General features: G+C 42.2%; 2 protein-coding genes across 2 annotated transcripts in view; both read right to left on the bottom strand.

The window, feature by feature from the left end:
* The window catches only part of LOC308461817 (olfactory receptor 5AP2-like), a gene marked incomplete at its 3' end in the record, with an annotated part of 253,933 nt that overhangs the window by 146,109 nt on the left and 86,254 nt on the right, over nucleotides 1–21,570 (bottom strand). The window lies entirely within an intron of this gene.
* LOC308461823 (uncharacterized protein) overlaps nucleotides 1–21,570 on the bottom strand; it is a 43,313-nt gene that overhangs the window by 1,047 nt on the left and 20,696 nt on the right. The window contains exons 15-28 of the mRNA XM_080978988.1: nucleotides 19,683–19,769; nucleotides 18,490–18,547; nucleotides 16,442–16,577; nucleotides 14,578–14,789; nucleotides 13,682–13,814; nucleotides 12,288–12,385; nucleotides 9,949–10,078; nucleotides 7,290–7,501; nucleotides 6,184–6,316; nucleotides 5,610–5,707; nucleotides 4,740–4,878; nucleotides 2,658–2,881; nucleotides 2,296–2,428; nucleotides 911–967 (exon numbers count right to left, since the gene is read on the bottom strand). Coding sequence (XP_080835114.1) covers nucleotides 920–967; nucleotides 2,296–2,428; nucleotides 2,658–2,881; nucleotides 4,740–4,878; nucleotides 5,610–5,707; nucleotides 6,184–6,316; nucleotides 7,290–7,501; nucleotides 9,949–10,078; nucleotides 12,288–12,385; nucleotides 13,682–13,814; nucleotides 14,578–14,789; nucleotides 16,442–16,577; nucleotides 18,490–18,547; nucleotides 19,683–19,769 — 1,841 coding nt within the window. The 3' untranslated portion in view covers nucleotides 911–919. The remainder of the gene's footprint in view (nucleotides 1–910; nucleotides 968–2,295; nucleotides 2,429–2,657; nucleotides 2,882–4,739; nucleotides 4,879–5,609; nucleotides 5,708–6,183; nucleotides 6,317–7,289; nucleotides 7,502–9,948; nucleotides 10,079–12,287; nucleotides 12,386–13,681; nucleotides 13,815–14,577; nucleotides 14,790–16,441; nucleotides 16,578–18,489; nucleotides 18,548–19,682; nucleotides 19,770–21,570) is intronic.

A 21,570-nucleotide genomic window follows, 5' to 3' on the forward strand; every position in this document is an offset into this window, starting at 1 on the left:
TGAAAACCAAGACACGGCTTCTGATTGGCTGCAGGAGATTCCTGCGCTCAATCGGAAGCTGCGGAAGTCACGTCGGATGTTCGGCTTCCAAAAAAAGTTTGCAAACCGGAACTCTCACTTCCGGTTTTGTGGCGTTTGGGAGCCAAAACCTTCGAGTCACAAGGCATTTGAAAACCAAGGTATGACTCTATATACATCCTCTCTTTGTTACCTCTCATTAGAGGCACTATTTTCTCAAGAGGGATCCCCCCCCCTTGATTGAGGGGACCTAGGAGCACATGATGTCACATATGCAACGTTGTGCAACGTCCTGACATTGTGTGTGCAACATCGCGAGGAGCCAAGGGGCAGAGCAGAAAGCCCTCTGAACATTGAGGGGGCCTGGACACCTCAAAAAAAAAAAAAAAAAAAAAAAAAAGGAAAAAAGAAAGAAAGAAAACATGGGGGTGGCCTGAAACTGCCTTGGCCTCTAGGAGCTGGCACATATACCTCAACTGGGTGCAAGCTTCTGAAATAATTCAAAACTCTGAAAGTTTTATTTGTTGGAGGCAAATATGTGATAGATGCAATAGAACCTCCAGGGCATGATCCCCTTTGAGATATCTGAGATAATAAAATGGGTCCCCAGAATCTGAGTCTCTCTGTATCCTAGAGGAGGAAGTGTTAATCATGAAGACATGTATTCTGAATGGTTCAAATATCCATTCTTTTGTCATAATGCCATGTTCTGGCTATAAATAGATACTCCAGACCTTGGGTATAAGTATAACATAAATAAGAACAGGGGTTAAGCAAGGCCCTTCATACGTAATACTTTCACTACAAGAAGCAGCAGATAACATCATCCTACATTGTCAATGTTGAATCAGTTAAACCTTTTCACACAAGCCATGCTTGCACATCAGCTCACCTGAGATGGCTACTGCTCTCCAAAAACAGCTCTGCTGCGCTCAACCAGTTTTGGACCCTGGAAGAAATGACAAACACCCTTTGACATTCCTAGAGAAAGTGCTCCAAGTTGACCATAGATCTCTGCATTGAACAATTGTGTCTGTTTAACTCTAGTAGCCTATTGTGAGGCTCATTCCGGCACCTTGAAGAAACTTAAAACCTCCACCCACAGCCTCCCACTAATTTTATAGCAAAAATGGTGATTGCAATTATATATTTCTAGAGCAGTGCATTCAAATACAACCTTGTTTTCTTCCTAAGCCCCTGTTGCTCCCACCTCATCCTCCAAATTTGGCCTTGCATTGCTAAACACACCACCCCATCCTAACTACATTCCTATGTAGGTGGGCATATTTTTCACATGTGATACCAGTTTCTCTTTCTCTTCAAGAGAAAAATTCTGACTTGGTTCTGCCGGGGGGGGGGGGTAGAAGAGGGCAGGAACTGGTGTTTGAATAGTGCTGTGAAACCTTAGGAGAGTCATGTGGGGGTAGGGGTGGGGTTGGAATGCTGGAGGCAAGCAAACTTTAGGCAACAAAATATATTGGACTGGAACTGGTGAAATCTCCTTTTCCATCACATTCTCTAGAAAGCTTGAGCAGGATGCATTTTTTTTTCTTATGACAGTATTTACACGGTATTGAGAAACTACTGCCTGGTTGCAAATACCCCCTTTGGCTGCAAGGTACTCAAGAGGGTAACGTCAAAGCAGCTGCAGGCATTGCCAGAGGAAATCTAGACCCATTTCAATTTGGGTTCAGACCCAGGTTTGAAACTGAATCTGCCTTGGTTGCCCTTACAAATGACCTATGTTGGTAGAGGAACCAGAAGAGCATGACACCATTGCTCTTACTAGACTTTTTCATAGGCTTTTGTTACCACTAACAATAGTATCCTCCTGGACCGGAGGTGTTGGGTTGCCCCCAAGACTTGGGTGGGGGTGGGGTGGGCATCATATGTTGCATGTGTGTGACGTCACTCACAAGGCATGCAGTGTCACACATGTCTCTGGTTGCCGTGCAGGCCGGTGCAGCCTTCTGTTAGGCCATGCCGGTCCCTGCAGCATACTCTTCCTCCACCCATGGCCTCATTCTATTTTTTTAAAGCTACAAATAGCAATTGCAACGCTATATTTCCAGAGCCCCACTTTCAAAACATGGAGCTTTTCTTCCTCATTTCTTTTGTCCCCACCACAACCCTGAGAGCTACTTGCCATTCTTGTCACTGAGGAGGAGTCCAGGCCTAGGTACTCATATCCCAATCAAGCACTTGGCCTCAGCCTTGTCAGGCTGTCAGTGAAGAAGAAGAAACTGTCCCAGACATTTGTCTTTCTAAGAAGTTTACCTCTGTCATAAAGCATTCCTCATGATTTTCAGCTTCGCAACATTGTGTCACCATGGTAGTGAAATATCCAGTCACTTCTGCTATTTGCTCAGTGGTGCTATTGGGTTGGTGTTTTATTATGTGGACAAGCTGCCTGCAATGAGAACAGTGAGTGATAGGTTGGAAGCATAAGCTGCATGTGTCTCTCATCTTAGTGAAATCAAGTGCTGTTTCCTTCATGATTTCAACAAGGTGGAGAGTTTCAGAACTGCAATATGTGTAGAGACTGAAGAAAGGACAGGTCTTTAGGAACAGAGGTGAGGAAGGCTAAAAGTATTGGATTGCTTTGAAGTAGCAAACTAATTATTGGGCTGATTTCTTACTTTTGCTTCCTTAGTAGCAATTCATCTGGGGTAGCCGAGCACATATCCTGGTGGGAGGTAAACAGTTCGGAAGAGAATGGTACAGGGACATAATCTGGATCTACTCCTAAATTGCTAAAGCAGTCCCGGCGGAACTCATAGGAATCTTCACAGCAGTTGTGCATTTGTTTGTTTAGTGGTTTAACTTCATGTCGCTGACATACTTCTCCTAGTAAAAGGTCTGTCTAGAGAAAGAGAGATAATATGTTGACCTTTGATGAACAGAAGAGTGATTAAAGCAACTTGCTTGCCACATAAATTAGCCACTATTTCAATACAATGAATGCAAGTGATGTAACTTTTGAAGACACTGTGCTTATGAGATGCTAAAAGGTTGAACAATCCCATATTGCCACATGCATTGAATTTATTTCAATTTTATAAAATTACAATACCAAGTGAATATAAATAATAGGAAGATAGACAATAATAGCCATGATCAAGATTAGCAATGAAATTGGGGAAGGCGGGGGGGGGGGGGAGTCTAATGGAGCTGCACTGGCAACTACAGAACAAATTCAATAATGAACATACTTCACCACACAACACACACCTGAAGTTCTATATTTTCAACCAATCCAGGTATGCGTGTCAGCCTGTTCTGGATAAGGTAGCACACTTACTGAAGGATCAGATACACAATGGTAAGCTAGTTGAGAGGCTGCTGAGGTCTTGAATGCTTTTTCACAGTTTTGGCTAGCACACAGTGGTGAACTACCAAGCTACCAAACTTTCCTCAGTAACTTAACATCCCCCATTGCCAGAGGTTGGACTGAGGAGGAATGGTTGGAGCCGCTGCCTCCTTCTCCTGAACCTTCCCAAGGGCAGGAGGACAGTATTGATTTGGAACAGTGGTTTGCAGAGGGGCATAGTCCAGAGGGGAAAAGTTGGGAAATATTGGGTGAGGAACGGCTAAAAGAGGAAACACCAGGAGAGAGACAGCTGGCAGATTCAGTGTCCTTGGACAGCATTCTTGACCCTCCCTTCACCTAAGACTAGACGGGCTTTGAGAGTGATAGAACAGAGAGCTCAGTGGCAACAAGCTCAGATTACCTGACACAGGAGTGACGTAGATTAATGGGGATGGAGGGGGTGAACCTTTACTGGGACCAATGCCATTTCTAAAGAGATATGCATTTCTTTGTCTCTTGCTGTGATTATTAAATAAACTTACTGGTAAAAACGCCCTTTTCACTTGATCTGCTTATTTACTGCCACCGGGGGGAGGGATCTGATTCCCCGAAGCCTGACACCCATCCAGTTTTCTGTCTGCTGCAATATGGCACTTAGAAAATAAACTGTGGAGAGCACCAATGGGTATAAAGTGATTCTCACCCTCACTGTGGCACTCGGATGGGCAGAAAGGTTTCAAGCTCTTCAAAAAGCACATTGCCACAATGGGAATGGAACTGATCTCCTCCTACTCCTATTAAACATTTGATATGAATGCAAGGGCTGATTTCTACTTTCATCCATTCTCAGATGTGCAGGGAATATATTCTGCCCTCAACTGATCTTTACTGATCAGCAGATGAGCTGTGTGTGCCGTGTGTGTGTGTGTGTGTGTGTGTGTACTCTTTGTCCTGTATGTTTGTGTGGAAGAGGTGTGTGTGCAGGGTGGCCACACCTACTGCAGGCATGCAGACCCTGGAGGATTCCCAAGGGTGGGGTGTGGTTCTCCAGCTAAGAAACATTCAACATATATGTAAGTGGGTCAGCTGTAGACATACCAGGAGAAGTCAAATCTAAGCCATTGTCAAACATCCCTGTCCTTTAGGTCACATTCAGGTTACATTATGGGAAATAAATTTTAGAACATGTTCAGAACTGTCAAATTCCATGTTAAAAAAAACAACAATTTGAAATGGATTCCTTCCCCCATTCCTAATTATTCCACTATTCGTTACTGCATGTTTGTTTGCTTGTTTTTATCTGAGCCCAATTCAAAGGCATTACATTTAAAATAGTATTTAATAAACACTGCTGAACAAGAAAGAAATGTGGATGGAGGAAAGAGGCCAATATGGAGGATAAAATACTCACATTCTCATCAGCACACACCACTATGTGTGCGTCATCCTCCTTACAGCATTTGGCAATAGCACCTGCGAATTTCATTGTGTACTGGTACAATTCTTCAAATGCCATCTCAGGAGCTCTCTTCGTATAATGGACAAGGACTCTGCAAAGAACCATAAGTGAGAAGATTTTAGTCAATGAGAATTTGGGATGCAACCCTTGTCGGGGGGGGGGGGGTTGCAGTAATGCTCAAGGACTCAGAAAACTGCATTGTCTTCCACAAGTTGACAGGTTACTAGAACAAGTGAAGTCACTTTTAGGGCTGCACTGGTGGGAACACTGGAGCTTCAATTTAAAAGTTCTCCCCATCTCGACAAAGTCTTGTGTTCCTATGTAAACAAACAAATTAATCACTATCCTGGATTTGATACACAGCTGCTGGAAGTTCATATAACTTAGCTGATGTTGCATATGCAGACAAAGCACAGTTAACCACTGTTTTTTCCCTTTCCTTCAAAATGGGGGTAGGAGGCAGCCATTGTTGTTTCTTTGTGCCAGCAGACTTTGTTTCAGACTCATTTCAGTTTCTGCATAGCATAGATTCTTCTAATTAGGTCTGCTTAAACTCCACACCATCCTCGTGTCAAGATACACCAGCTATAGACTTTGCGCCTCATACATCATGCCCATATTCTCCTTCCCACCCCACATCTTTTGGGTTAACATCCATCCACATGAATTGTTCTTGAGAACTCTAAAGCTATTCTTTATTGGCTCTAATAAAAGTATTCATCCTCTGCATTCTGTCTCTACAAAGAGGTTATCTAAAACTAAATTAGCCCAGCTAAATTGACCCCTATTCACAAGCTATAATATGAAAAGGATAGAGCATACTCATTTTGGAAGCCGTGGTCTCCTGCTTTCTCATACAAATTGCAGCGCATCTTAAATGTTTCCAGGGTATTGTCAGCGTGTTGTCTTAGCTCTCCTTCCTAAAGGAAAATATAACTGCTATTAAATATTTGTACGGTGATTCTCAACTTACGCTGGGGTTAGGTTCTGGGGAAAGTGCCTAAAACCAAAATCTCATACAGTCAAAACACACTGAGTTCAATGGCAGGTGTGATTGTCAAAGTCTTTTTTCCCCCAGATGCCTATCCTCTTTCCACCCCTGTGTGTGTGTGTGTGTGTGTGTGTGTGTGTGTGTGTGTGTAATTTGCCAAGCATGTGCACACAAGTTAAATGTGCGTATATTATGAGTTATTTAAGGTGACCATTTTTAATAGGGAATGGTAGCTTCAGCTGCATAAAAGCTTCAGTTCCAAAACAATAATAACAATAATAACAACCCTCCATATGCCAGTTCCAGTGAACAGAACTTGGATCTGTTTGTTCACTGGAATTAACACATGGATTTATTTATTTTCAAATGAAGCTATTAATTACATGGAGATGACACATAACTCACCCCTTGATGAAAGCACTCTTCAGGATGCTCAGTTTCACAGCACTTTCCCAACAAACCCTCATATTTACTGCCAACTCTCAAAAGCAGTTGCTTAGAAAACTCAGGGTTTCTCCTTCCAGTCTCATAAACAAACCTGGAACATAGGGAAGAACGCATGGTGATTATGATGTTGTGTTATCTACAACAATAATAGTAATACACGTAGAAAGTGTTGAAAGTACTTCGAATACATCAACTTAGCAATTCATTAGGCAAACGCTGTAAGTTGGGTATTTAAATTTTATTGCTGCTGTTTGTTTGTTTATCAATATAACTTCCATATTGCAGCCGCAGGAGAATTGCAAACTAAAACCAGGTTCAAGGGCTGCAAATTAAAATCAGGACTAGACTTTGACCATCAATCTCCACAAAATTTATGAATTTTTGCAAAGTGATAAGGTAGCATGGTTTTTAGGTGCACTGTATGAGGGCAGGGGGGTGGCTGTTTCTCATAGACCCATGGGGCCACTGGTGCCATCTATAGAGGGCCACATTTTTTTTGCTGTGGGCCCCGGCCTCCACTTCCAACTGCTGCTGCCTGCTGTCCACCACCGTGCACTGTCTGCCTCTGCCACCCACTGCCTTACCTCTGGTGCTCCAGTGCTGTGGCAGCAACTGGGACAGGCCTCTGTTGGGGTCCACTGCCCCCATACTGGGCAACCACAGTCTGGGGCCCAAGTTGGCACCATTGCATGGGGCAGCCATTATTTCCCCTGCAGAATTGCTCTGAAAATAATGCTAGATTATCACATGGTGTCACTTCCAGGGACATTCTTCTTGGCCTATTTGGATAGAGCACAGCAGGAACTGTGCACCTAGCTGTTCAAGGTAGGTTTTTTTTAATTTTTAAAGAACTTTACCCTCCCCTCAGAGGGGGAAAAATCATGGGAAGCAATCAGATTGGTTTTTAATTGTAGGTTACAAAGTATCCAGCACATGATAATGAAGTTACATTTCCTCTTTCCCTTCTGATACCACATGTGTTCTTCTTGCCCTCAGTATGCTTGGCAACCCAGTATACTTTATAGAGTTAGGATTGAGACCAATCTGAATTCTCTATACCATACTTTTCTAGAAGTGTAGCCTTGTTCTCCGTGAAGTTTTGGCACACTTCCTTAACCACAAACTCCTTGAAAGTGGAAGGCAAATCGGCAGGTTTGTCATCATTTTCCGCATTTACGAGACATTCTTCTCGATCCAGCAGTTCCCTGTCACAGCAGTCCTTCACTTTAGTAGATATAGTGTCTTGATGGGTACAGATATACTCTATCAAATCTGCCTGTAAGAAAAGAGGCTCAGAAATAACTGCCGTATTTTTCGCTCCATAAGACGCACCTATTTTTTAGAGGGGGAATGCAAGAAAAGAAATATTTTTAAAGGCAGCACTGAGCAGAGCCTGTATGCATCCCAGGCTCTGCTCAGCACTCCCTTTCACGAGCCGCCTGGAGCGTGTGTGTGGCGCTTCCCAGGAGGGAAAAGTCCCCAAGAGCTGCACACACGCTCCTCGCGGTTCGTGAAAGGGAGTGCAGCTCTTGGGGGCTTTTGTGGGAGGTGGGGGAAGGGACTGAGGGGCTGCCCTCTGTCCCTTCCCCCACCCCCCACAAAAGCCCCCAAGAGCCGCACTCCCTTTAAAGAGTGCACGGCTTTTGGGGGCTTTTCTACGAGGTCGGAGAAGGACAGCCAGTCAGTGAGGGGCTGCCCTTCTCCCTCCTCGGTGAAAAGCCCGCAAGAGCCATGCAGAGCATGTGTGTAGCTCTTGGGGGCTTTTCCTGCCTGCCTCCCGCCTGCATTCGCTCCATAAGACGCACACACATTTCCCCTTACTTTTTAGGAGGGAAAAAGTGTGTCTTTTGGAGCAAAAAAATACGGTAGTTATTTTAAGGCAGGAGCTTTCAAGTTGACAGACAAAGAGCAGCTTGATGTGCCTGATCACTGAAATGCTCGCATTAACAAAATAGGCCAGAGTCCACAGTTTTATTTTTTTTATTTTTTTTAAATGATATTGTCAGGGGTTCAGGGACAGAGGCACAGGGTAGGCAGGAGATGGAGAGCGATGGGGATGAATCCCAGGACAGCGAGGAAGAGGATGACAATGACTCAAGAGATTCCATGAGTCTTTCCAGCGAATCAGAGGATTCCCAGAAGGGGGCGCCAGTGGTCAAGGCCAGGGGAGCCCCAGGGGGGACGTGTCAGGAACAGGGGGACAGCGGGGGATCCCAAAGTGGCAGCTGGGCATCAGGACCAGCCTCCCCGCCAGAGTGCAGCGAAGGGGGTGGAGGTTCCAGTGTATCAGGGGAAGCAGCTCCGGCAGCAGAGAAGGGAGGGAGGTCGGAGCAAGCCACCCTCCCGGAAGGGGAGGGGAGTAGTGAAGGGAGTAGTGTAACTGTCAAAATGAAAGTTAGAGGTTGGGCGCGCGCGCCAAGTTCAAATGTAGAGGCGCGCGGAAGTACAGGGAGCCCGGAGGAAGGGCCAGGTCCTAAAGCCCGCAGGAGGGGGGAAGAGCAGTCGGGGGATAGCGCGTCAGGGGAATCCAGGAGGGGCGAAACCCCAGCGGGCAGGAAGACCCTGCGGAAAAGGAAAGAGAGGAAGAGGTGGAGCAGCGCAAGGCTCTTAAACTGGTGCAGGGGAGGGACTGACTCAGAGGGGACTTCAACGGTCTGAGCGTTCAGACGTGGGGCTGCGCGCCTCGGATATGAAGCAAACAATGAACTGCAATAAACACTTTTGTATATAAGAGGAGATTGGCGTTGGTCTTTTGTGAGCTGAGACCTGAGGCAGCCTTGACAGATATTTATTAAAGTTTCCAATAAAAAAAAGACACATCGGTAAAAAAGAATTAAAAGTAAAAAAGAAAAATACACAATACAAAAATACACATTACACAATACACAATACAAAAAACAAAAAACAAAAAACAGAAAAAAGAAAACAGTGCCACCTTTTCGTCGCCACTTTTAAATTTACTTATTTTCTGGACCTCCTCATACCTCCCTCTTTTGTATTCCAGATCAATTTGTTTGTCCAGCAATTTCTTTCCCTCTTTTTTAATCCCAATCCTTAATCTTAATATAATATAACCTTAAATTTTAACCTATTAAAAGCCAATTTTCCATTTCTTTTAACTTTTTAAATCCTAATCCTTAATCTTGATCTATATGTATCTTTAAAGCCTGTACAGCTAGAAGCCACTTAATTTTAATCCATCATCACTCTAACATTCTTTAATTTTGCAATGTTTCTGCAGATAATCTTTAAATTTCTTCCAATCTTCTTCCACCGACTCCTCTCCCTGGTCACGGATTTATACACTCAAATGGAATCCGATTTGCCCCTGGTGCCACCTGACCCCAGCTGAGGTAGAAGAAGTAATAGTATTCTTTAGCCAATTAGAGCACTGTTAAGTGAAGTGAAGCAAGGAGTAGGTCAGCAGCTCCATCTTCTGTCAAACAACCAGTGTAGTATAGAAGAAAGCAAGGGAGAGCCCCACCAGGATCCTGTTTGAGACTCATGGTGTTTTCACCAGAGGACACTTTTGTATTCTGTGAGGCCTCCGTTCTTCACAGCTCAAAGTCATTTAACTAAGGCTATGCAAAGCCCCCAATTTGCTCCCTGGCCAGAATTCTTCCCATAAGGCTTTGGGCCAATCTGGAGATTATGACTAGACAATGCCAACATCCATGTTATTCTTGGTTTGAAGTAAGTTACATTAAAATTAACAAAACTTACAACATCAAGGACATACTCCAGAGTATCACCCTTGCAGAACTCTTCCTGGATGTGTACAATGTCACCAGCAAACTTGAGAATGATAGGGAAGTCTGCCTTTGGGAATTTCCGACTCAGGTCAGCAACTTCCCTGGAAAGAAAGCAAACAAAATGTTGAGATTGTTTCAAGACAGATGCATATATATATATATATATATATATATATATATATATATATATAATTTATTCCCAGCAACACTGGCAGTTTATTCATATTGTGTCCTGTAGTCCACTATATACCTACAGTACCACACTTCTGAACAGTTGCATTCAAGGCTTCATGTTTCTTTCCTTCTATTTCATACAAGCAGATAAAAGCTGCAGAAATTAGCACCGGCTGCTTAATTCAGTGCCCTGATAATCACAGCTTTTTTCTGGAAAGAATTTTTTTATCACTTATTGGTTAATGTGAGTAGACAATGCCAGGGCCCAAGAACTTTACTCCTGGTCATTTTCAGTGTCATACATGACACATTACACTTTTTTTTTTTTTACCACTAGCAGAAAGCAGACCATACTATGGAAATTTTGAAACAGCTGCCTAATTCTCACTCCAGATCCTGGAATGCCATTGGGGATTGTTATCCTTTCACCAAAGTGTACACATGACCCTATTTATATCACTGGCTACATTTACGTTTGAATGGCTGAATCACAATCTAATAAACCAAATGTTGATGCAAACGTGATAAACAAATAAAGAGAAAACAAAACCTAAGAGGGTTTAAAACATGTGAATTGACTTTGCTGCCTGAAACATCAGAACTATAATTCTTTACATCCCCAGGCACCTTTCAGTAGCACACCACAATCCAAATTCCTGTGGTGAATGTTAAATATAGGGGTTTTGTTTTTTGTTTTGCTCTTTTCTGATCCAATATTTCTGTGGTTCTTTGTGGGGGAAGCAACATGCTTTCAGTGTGCCTTAAATGAATGGGGTGGATGTAACCAGATGCCTCTGCTCTCTTCTTATTTTACCTCATGGTTTTAATTGCAGAGGCTTACAGTACCTGGCAATATGTTTTGTGTGTGTTAAATAAAATGCATCTTGCTTTTTCCCAATGCTACAATTCTATGAGCATCTCACCACCCAGGTAGGCCTTCCAAGAAACTGCTGTGTAAAAGAGATGCTGAGCAGGGAGATATATCTAAATCAGCCTCATTTGGGAAATTGTTTCTGATACCTGAAAAAGTTTCATTTGTGCTCAAAGGTTCCTGTAATTCTCAAGAATACTTGATTATCCATGTACAGTGGTGCCTCGCAAGACGAAATTAATTCGTTCCGCGAGTTTTTTCGTCTAGCGAATTTTTCGTCTTCCGAAGCACGAAATCCCATAGGAATGCATTGAAATTCAATTAATGCGTTCCTATGGTCAAAAAAAGTCCAAACAAAGCCAAATTTGGTACAACAAGAGTTTATTAAGTGCTCTTTAAAGTCACACATACTGTAAAGAGCATTTCAAAAACTGAAGGAACAATAAATTCAAAAATTGAAGGAACAATAAAAATAATAAAAATTCAGAAAAAAACCACACAAGCTTCCAGATTCTTGCAAACCCCTCCTCAACTGTTCCCCCAGCCACCCACCACACAGAAATTCAAATCCAGAATTTTTTTAAAAAAACAGCAGAGTGGCCCAATGGTCACAGAAAATCATAAAAATGCAGGAAAAAAACCACACAAGCTTCCACGTTCTTGCAAACCCCTCCTCAACTGTTCCCCCAGCCACCCACCACGCAGAAATTCAAACCCAGAATTTTTTTTTAAAAAAACAGCAGAGTGGCCCAATGGTCACAGAAAATCATAAAAATGCAGGAAAAAAACCGCACAAGCTTCCACGTTCTTGCAAACCCCTCCTCAACACCAAATCCTTGAATTCCAAACACCCCAACCCAAAATCCAAAACCCCCCAAAAAAGTTTTAAAAGTTTAACTTACCAAATGGCTGCAAAAGAAGTTTTGGAAAAGCTTCAAAAATCACCAAAGTCTTCAAAAACCTCAAAAAAGGCTACCACACCGCGTGCTATGAGTTGCTCCTCGAAGTCAAGTCGCAACTGCACCTCTTCAAGCAATGCACCCTGTATTACTGTAACGGTTTTAAGAAAAAGGAAACAAACTTGCAAGACGTTTTTGTCTTGCGAAGCAAGCCCATAGGGAAATTCGTCTTGCGAAGCAGCTCAAAAAATGCAAAACCCTTTCGTTTAGCGAGTTTTTTGTCTTGCGAGGCATTCGTCTTGCGGGGCACCACTGTAGCTAATGTCACACCACCATCCCCCCAAAAGAGAAAGCACCCAGACTCACTGAAACCTCAGGGATCTTTTCCCAAACTCTTTCAGGATGGAGCAGGTGTGTTTCTGCAATCCGATGGCATAATTCTTTTGCTCTCTCACAGCCGGCAACTGTCAGAGAAAACAACATATACAAAGCAATGAAAATTAATTCATTGCAAGGAGCAACTTGGAGAAAAAGCAAAACAAAGGGTTTCTCATAGTGGCCTAACCAATACCGGGCAACCAAATCTACAGCTGGTTTACAGCTAATTGAACTGAATTCATTCTCCTTGATCTATATCTCCTGATGAATCCAAGCTTTCAGAATTCTGACTTCTGCTCTGATAAACATATCCAGTAAAGTCTCGGAAAGAATTGTGGGAGGAATTGCACTTCAGTGAGAAAGCACCTGCCTTATACTGTATTTCCAGGCTCATTGTTTGCCATTTCTAGATAAATAGAACAGAGGAAGGGAAAGACTCCTAATTGAAACCTGGAAAAGTAACTGTCAAAGTAGGTAGTATTTGGTTTGATCAGTAGTGGGTAAATGTTTTTAGGCAAGGGCCACCTTCCCTTCTGGGCAACTATTGGGTCCCTGTATGCCAATTGTGGGTGGGTCTAGAGGCCAATGTGGGTGGAACAATGAATGTGAGTTTTTCCTGTGTACAGTATGCTACTTTCTCTCTGTGTGTGTGTGTGCGCGTGCGTGTGTGCTTCGTATTCTCCATCTTGGCAAGCAAGAGGCATTATCAGAATTCAAGGACACATTTCAGCCAGTGTGAAACAGGGCCAGTAGGGTGGTGGTGGTTGGGGAGTGTTTGTACCATGGGGAGAATCCTGAGGGCAAGACGGAGAAGCTTGGAGGGTCACAGTCACCTTCAGGGACTGAAGGTTCCCACCCTGGACCACTGCTCTGAGAAGATGTAAAACAGCTCCCTATCAATCTAGCAGAAATACCAGACCCACCAAGTGTCCCTATTTTCCAGGGACAGTCCTGGATTTACAGAAGCCATTCTGATTTCTGATCTGATCCCAGAATGTTCCACATCCCTATTTTCATCGAAGAAATGTTTGAGGGTTTGATAGGACATCCCTATTTTCATCAGAGATGTTGGAGGGCATGGAGTTATACGACCCCTGAGCCAATGAGATAAGTAACGATACAACCTTTAGAAAACATCTGAAAGCCGCACTGTATAGTTTTATTCTGTTTTTATATGTGTTGGAAGCCGCCCAGAGTAACTGGGGCACCCCAGTCAGATAAGCAGGGTATAAAAAATAAAAGTGTCATTATTATTATTAGTAGTAGTAGTATTGAATAGGATGTCTCTATTTTCATCGGAGAAATGTTAGAGGGTATGAAATACATTAGGTAAGTGTCTTTAAATAAAATATTGAGGTGTTATGTGGGCTAAAAGGAAATACCTTTTCTCTGAAGCAGGCATCCTTGTCAGTTTCCAGACAGCAAGTTTGCAGTACCTTTTCAAACTCTTTAACTGTCTTATAGAGTACGGCAACATTTGCAAAAGGATGTCTTCTGGAAAGCTCATAGTAGTAACTGGGTCAAAAAGGAAACTTTCATTAATCTGTACTGCAATTACTCTAAGAAAAGGAAAAAAAGTTGAGGTGCCAAGATCTTTTATAATTAAAGCTGTTGTTAAGGAGAGGGAGGACAATTATTAAACCTATGTTACTGAAAAGAATGACAAGGCAAAAAGATTCCAGTTGCCACATAGGATACTCAGGCACTCAGTTAGGCCACTTAACCATTGGCCTCAAGGTAAGAAATTTGACAGCATACAGTATATATAGGTAGCATTACATGTCATTTCCTCTAATTGCAAACCCAAACACTGTGTCCAGATAGCTATGGTCTCAAAATGGGGCCAGTGAGAAGGAAGAGAGAGGCACCAACATGATTGGTAGGACCCCATGGCTTACACAGGTCCAAAAAGAAGGAACTCCGTCCCCACCCTCCACCTCCCCAAAAAAACCATGCAAGCAATGCCTTCCTACTCAAACACAGAAAACAGCCCAATGAGGACTGAGTATGCTCAGCAGTAACATAATGTTGGGTGTTGGAGGTGGGGGAAGAAATGAGTGGATCAACAAATCCTGGTAGAGGACATGGGGGGCTGGATTGAACCCTGAAGTATTTTATTGCAGCTCCAACCTAATTTTTAACATCTTGCATGAAATAGGTGAGAGTATTTGCAAGCGTCTGATTTGTAGGAGAAAGTCATATGTTACACATTATTTTCATTCTTCCCCCAAAGGAGAACCAGTTCAGCAAAATGACTACATCAACTCAATTGACTTACTTGGCCAGAAATTCAGCTCTTGTATCTTGGTATACTTTGCATACGTTCTCTCCATCTGGCATTACAAAAGGAGGAATGAATCCAGAAGTTTCATTTTTATGAGTTAGAAAGCAGTCATTTCGTTCCGGATCAACTTTGCCACAACACTCAGTAAATACATATTTCTCTGCAAGACCTTCTTCATGACAAATTTCATCCAGAAAAACAGTACGCTGAAGGAGAGATGCAAAATGTTTTCATTTATTAGACATACACTCGCCTGTTTACTTGTTGCAGTTATATCAAATATAACATGTTTTAGGGGACATCTGTATAGTTGTCTTAAATTGTAAGCCATTGTTAAGTGCATCTAGGCAGCTGTTTATATGATCAAGTTTACATTTTATAAGAGATTTAAAGAAGGACAATTTCCAGATAGTTTTATGGAAAAGTCAAGTTTAGTTTATAAACCACCATAATACAACATTTCATGCATAGTACCTAATACAACTTGTTTCACATGTTTGTTCACATATTACATTGAACCCGGGTACAAGTTCCTCTGCACATGTATAAGTGTGGGAAAGAGTGTGTAACTCAACTACTATGTTCATAGTTAGAAAAGGCAGTCATTGAAAATTACATGTGATAAACTGTACTAGCTCAACTATTTCTCTACACAGATACGCATGTTACACATGTGTGAACACCTCTGGGTAAAAGAGTGTACATTTGTTGATTTGTTCAGTTAGGGACCTGCATCCACACTGTGGTGTGTCCTGCAAATCAAGTTGTCATTAAAGGTGAGTCCTCTTTATCCCAGGCAGGAGAGAGAACCAATGGGGAATTAATTACTATTTCTCCACAGCTACAGCTACATAATAATAATAATAATAATAATAATAATAATAATAATAATTTATTATTTATACCCCGCCCATCTGGCTGGGCCTCCCCAGCCACTCTGGGCGGCTTCCATAGAAACCAAAAATACAGTAAAATATCACACGTTAAAAACTTCCCTGAACAGGGCTGCTTTAAGATGTCTTCTGAATGTCAGGTAGTTGTTTATCGCTTTGACATCTGCTGGAAGGGCGTTCCATGGGGGGGGGCACTACCGAGAAGGCCCTCTGCCTGGTTCCCTGTAGCTCTGCTTCTCGCAATGAGGGAACCGCCAGAAGGCCCTCGGCGCTGGACCTCAGCGTCCGGGCATAACGATGGGGGTGGAGACGCTCCTTCAGGTATACTGGACCGAGGCCGTTTAGGGCTTTAAAGGTCAGCACCAACACTTTGAATTGTGCTCGGAAACGTACTGGGAGCCAATGTAGGTCTTTCAAGACCGGTGTTATATGGTCTCGGCGGCCGCCCCCAGTCACCAGTCTAGCTGCCGCATTCTGGATTAGTTGTAGTTTCCGAGTCACCTTCAAAGGTAGCCCCACGTAGAGTGCATTGCAGTAGTCCAAGGCACTGCCCTGCATCAAAAATTTTGTAATTAAGTGTGGCAGGTTGTCAGGAGAGAGCTTAGCTCAGCAGTGGGCCATATTACCATCAATGTGCACATTTGCTACCAATATGCCTTGCCAAGTGCACATTGTTAAGAACAAGCACCTTATGACAACCGGGCATACTAGGCAGACTTTTGTCTGATCCAATATGCCTAGCTCTGTGCTTTTAAACCAGGTATGTCCCCTATTTATGACTGTTGCATGCATCTCTACATAAACTAGTTTCTTTATAAGTGGAATGTTTTCTGTCTAAAGTTCCCGGTTTGGTCATTTAATTTCATAATCAATCAGAAGAGCATCCATGATGGTCCAGGGCTCCAGACTATGCAATTTACCAATATTTCAAATCATAACCTTCAAATTTAGGTCCCAAGGCTTACCAAAGGCTTTTCACAATCTGGGGTTGCTTGATCATCACTAGAACATTTCTTGGCGAGCTGTACAAGATTGTCATTCAGTTTAGCCACCTCATCGTATGAAGCTCTCTGCAGATTCTGAGACAACAAGCCGATGATGCTGGGAAAACACATTTATTTATTTATTTATTTATAGATAGGAATATTTATTTACCGCTGTATCATAAAAATATATATCACAGCAGTTTACAATATAAAAATATAAAACCAGCCTCCAGTTCCAGGCTGCCTTAATGGAGGCAGCTCGCATGAAATTAGGAGATTGTTGGTGAAGGAAAAACAAGGATGATTGAGGATAATCTCCCCAGTTCCCCTCAGGGACAGGGGGGAATTGGCTTCACTCGCAGTTCATCTCAATACTTGGCTCTCGCTCCGGCATGGAATGTGGGAGGCAGGGAGGCGCTGAGTGCAAAAGCACTTTGCCTGCTGATAACTATCCTACTCCACCATTAAGAAGCAGAGGCTTAATTTGAACTAAAGTACAGGAACGTGCTGGAAGAGATGAGATCATAAAATTTGGAACAGAACCAGCTGCAAAGTCATTGAGGTTTGAACTTGAGAGAAGACTTCATTCAGTGCAAAAGACGGTGTGGGGGGAGGGGAGCCTACAATTTCTTGAAATAAAGTTGTTTCTCTACATTTATGATTCGGCAACCCTCTCTTGAATATTAGTTCAATTTATATATGTGCAAGTGAGGAGGGATGAAACTGGATTATAGATATGGACTATAACATTAAAGAGAACTGTGTGTGTGTAAAAAAAGGAAAAAGGGAGGGAAGCTCTATTTTGCAGAAGGGTTACGATGGAAACTTAGAGCTGAGTCTTCACCATCCTTTATTATCTGTGGTGTGAACTGAACAATGCTAAAAGGACCTGGAATTTAATTTAATTGGAAGTATAAATGCTTATTTATCTTCAGTTGAACGAAAGGATGAAAGAAATCTGCGAGCTTGCCAAGGTTCATTACTGAGTCATCTGCAGTTTGACAGACTACTCTTCTTCCCAGGCTGAGAGGGTGAAAATGGTGAAAACAGGTTATTTATTGGGCCAGAGTGATTTTTGCAGCTGTTGTTAAAGTTGCAAAACAACAAAGCACAGGATGGAGCAATGGAGAAATTTCTGAAACAACAATGGGATATTAGCTCTGCCCAAGGCATGATGGAGAACAGCAATATCCAGGAAAAGATAGACATATCGTTTTACAAGGTCAGGAAGAAACACCACGGACAAAATAATTGCCACACACAGGAAGAACAAGAATATAATTTGAGTGCCTCACTTGTAGTTCATTTAATGTGTCAACACGAATAGAAGTTATTAATACTGCAGTTCTTGTATAAGGGATTATTATTTCAACCGGAATGTAATTGAAATTAATAAGATTTTGGAACACAGAAATAAAGAAATAATCAAACCATCAAATCTAGCATGTGGGGGGCCACCTAAATTATATAATTCAGTATTTGAATGATTGGTATTAGTAATTGTAAAATAATTTGGTATTGTTATAATGAGGCAATGATTGGACTGTAATTGAAATATATATGTATACACACACACACACACACACACACACATACACAAAACCAAACAATAAAGTAAAAAAAGATAAAAACAAGTTAAAAACAAATGGGAATTAAAACAAACATGAACAGACCATTGTTGAGAATGTACTTTTAATCAGCGACGAACCGTATGCTAGTGCCATCTGGGTGGGCATGCAGGGGGTGGGGGTGGAGGGGAGGGGCATGGAGGGAGTCCGCTGTGACTGTGCCCAGGACCACAGCCCCTACAACCGCCCATGCTACGCCACCGTCTCCCCCAACAACACCCTCCTGATTTTACACAATTCCACATATACGTGTCAAGTCCGGGAATGTGACACCCATGTAAGTGGGGGGGGGGGATGCCTGTATTAATCCTTTAATAGCCTTTGTATTTATTACTCCTTTTTGTTTTTGCATGTGAAGACTGGAGGTCATATCAAGGAAAACCATCTGAAAAGACTTACATGCCTAGAAACTGACCCTCTGCTATTTTAATGAAATGGCTGAAGGTGTCATGGTGTCCTGTAAAGAATACAAAAATCAAATTTTCAATTGAGACATCTCACACCATTGGCAGTTTACCATACAGTGGTACCTCAGTTTTCGAGCATCTCGGAAGCCAAACGATTCAGAAGCCAAATGCTGAAAACCCAGAAGTAATTGTTTCAGTTTCCAAACGTACCTCGGAAGTCAAACGGCTTTTGAGGTGCGTTTCTCAATTTTTTTCAATGGATTTTGCCGACTGCCCATTGATCCTTGGTTTTCAAACATTTCGTAAGTCAAATGGTCTTCTGGAACAGATTACGTTTGAAAACCGAGGTTCCGCTGTACAAGGTCAATACCACACTATGGCATGGAAGAGGGTGGTCAGAGGGAGAAGGTATTTTATATTTGTTTTGAATCCCCATAATAGTGAATGGAGAAAAATGTGCTTCAGTTTTCAGAAAGCAGATCAGATCTGACTCCAGAGGCAAATTTCAGAAGAAGGTGGATGACTTCCTGGAGTGAAATATCCATATACAACTTAATCATGAGGCTGCTGCATATCCTTATTATATATACAGAAGTGTTTCTTACGTAACAGTCCTATACATATGGATATCAATTCATATGATAACAGCCAACATATCCACAAAAGATTGCAAATATTCCAACGTGCCCCCAGAATGCTTCCTCTTTGCCATGTCCAAAGTTACTAACTCTTAGTTTGGAGAGGAACTGACTGGGAACTCTCTGCTGCTTTACAGACAGGGAGCTAAAAAGGATTATAAAGGTACCAGGTGGAGACACCCTTAAAGGCCTTTTAGCCTTAATGACTTTATTATGTATTATTAAACACCATATTTATTGTGCACTTTATAAAGAATCAATGATACTTTTAAACTGATAAATGTTAAAATCAAAAGGATATAATAATAATAATAATAATAATAATAATAATAATAATAAAAAATGAGTTTTGCACAGGAAAACCTCACAATGGACTGAGCCCCTAGTCTTTGTTTAAAATAGTATAATGAAGCCAGCAATAATCTGACCATTCCAAATAGCTAGCTAGCTAGAAAGATAGATAGATATAAAACTATGCATATATTATACATAAGCACAAAATTAATAAGTTTAAAAAACAAACATATCACAAATCCCCACAACATACCTACATCCCGGTACCTTCTGGGCAGCTGTTTAGACTCAGCCGAGCTTATCAAAAAAAGACAAGAAATTAATGTGACCCACTTCATAGTTTCAAATTATTGAGGGGCTGGGATGTGGAAAGCAGCAAATGGGTAGATGAGCTTTTTATACTTTTGTGCATGCATGTTGGGTTACTGTCACATTCCCAATTAGAATCTCAGAAATACTCCTGCTAATAATTATCAGACTTCCAGGAGGTAATGCAAACTTTGTTTGTTACCCGATAACTCTTAGGTCAACTTCCCCCCCCATCAATATTCTGTCCAAAGGTGAATTGAATTGATGTGAGTGGGCCTGGTCAATTTAAAGAGCTTAAGTTCAATGGTATCGTGTGTGACATTTGTTCTCAAGGCTGTTGAAGAGTAAATATTTGCCCTTTCAGAACAGGGGCTGAAAATCCAGACTGGAATCTTATTCATTAATCTATGAAAGTCAGAAAAGAAATGTCTAGTGGAGCTAGAGATTTTCAGACCAGCTGTCTTCTGATGACAGAAATCCTACTATTTTTATTTTGCTCCCATCCCACACTGATGTTTCACTGTGTTTTATATTATGTTGGAAGTCACCCAGAGTGGCTGGGGCAACCCAGTTAAATGGGCGGGACAGAATTTCATTAGAACTTTCTTTTTTCTGGCTCTCACTTTCCATCAAATTATTATTGCAATGTTGCATTGAAGGGTCTTGATTACATTAGAGGGGAAAATGAAAGCGCTTTGGGCTAATCACGTAATGAAGAAACAGTGAACCCTGTATTGTTATTTTAGACAACATCTGAATGTGTCTCAACAGACACTGCTTTAGATTGATATGCTTTCTTTCTTCCTTGTTGAGGAGGCCCTTCCTGGCCATGGGCAGGAATTTACTACAGAAATTTCTTTTATATTCAGCTAAAGTCAGCAATGATTCCCTGCAGCACTGAGCAAATATAATATAATCCAACTTCCTGTTTACATAGAAATGAACAAATCCACCAATTTCAGTTTCTCTCTCTGTCTTTCACCACTTGATTACATTCAGCTCCTAAGGTGTGAGAATCACATGTGGCACTCCTGCTAAATAGCTAGCTGGGCATCTGCTTCTTCACACCTCTGCTCCGAGGTACACCTCCAACTGCTGAGACAAGCAGTTGGAGCATCTGCACACCCTGCCTCCTCCAGCACATTTAAACCCCCTCTTCTAATGTGGTATGTGGAAGTAACCGGAAACTCCCCCTGTGTACATTTCCACCTGCTCCTCTTGTTTTAAACCCCTCCTTATCCTTGGAGGCAGGGAGAGGAGCTGAGGAGATTCAAACAGCCCAAGTCAGTGTCTTCCACCTCTGTGTTTTCCTGTCTCTGCCTGCCTAGCCTCTTCCTCTTCTCCCTGCCTCACAAGTGGCACAGACACCCACAAATCACTGGTCCCTCCCCCTGGATAGTTCTCCTGTGCCTCTGCCTCCTCTACCCACCCTTTGGACTCTTACCTGTCCCTCCTTTCCCAATGAGCGGCAGCTTGAAATTGTGCAAGCCTTTAAATGCTGGTTCTAAGTATCTGAGAAATGCATTTTCTAACATGGATCTTCTTCCTGCTGTCCATGGGGTGGCGATGGGGAGACTAGCATATGCTTTTGGCCTCCCTGTAGGGTCCCTCAGACTTTCAAATTCCTTGGCTAGTTTATATAGGGATAGGTGAAGCTGAAGAAGTAGCCTTTTCATTAACACAATATATCAATCTTTCCTGGTTGAACACTTTATTTAGCCACGTATTTCACAATTCATAAAGGAAGGATAGCAAAGATTGATAACAAAGTCGACAGCAATGAGTGGATTTAGTAAGAGGTGCAGGCGATGATCAAGTATAGAATTTGATGG

The sequence above is a fragment of the Podarcis pityusensis genome, assembly GCF_964106645.2.
Source record: "Podarcis pityusensis genome assembly, chromosome: 13".
NCBI lineage: Eukaryota > Metazoa > Chordata > Lepidosauria > Squamata > Lacertidae > Podarcis > Podarcis pityusensis.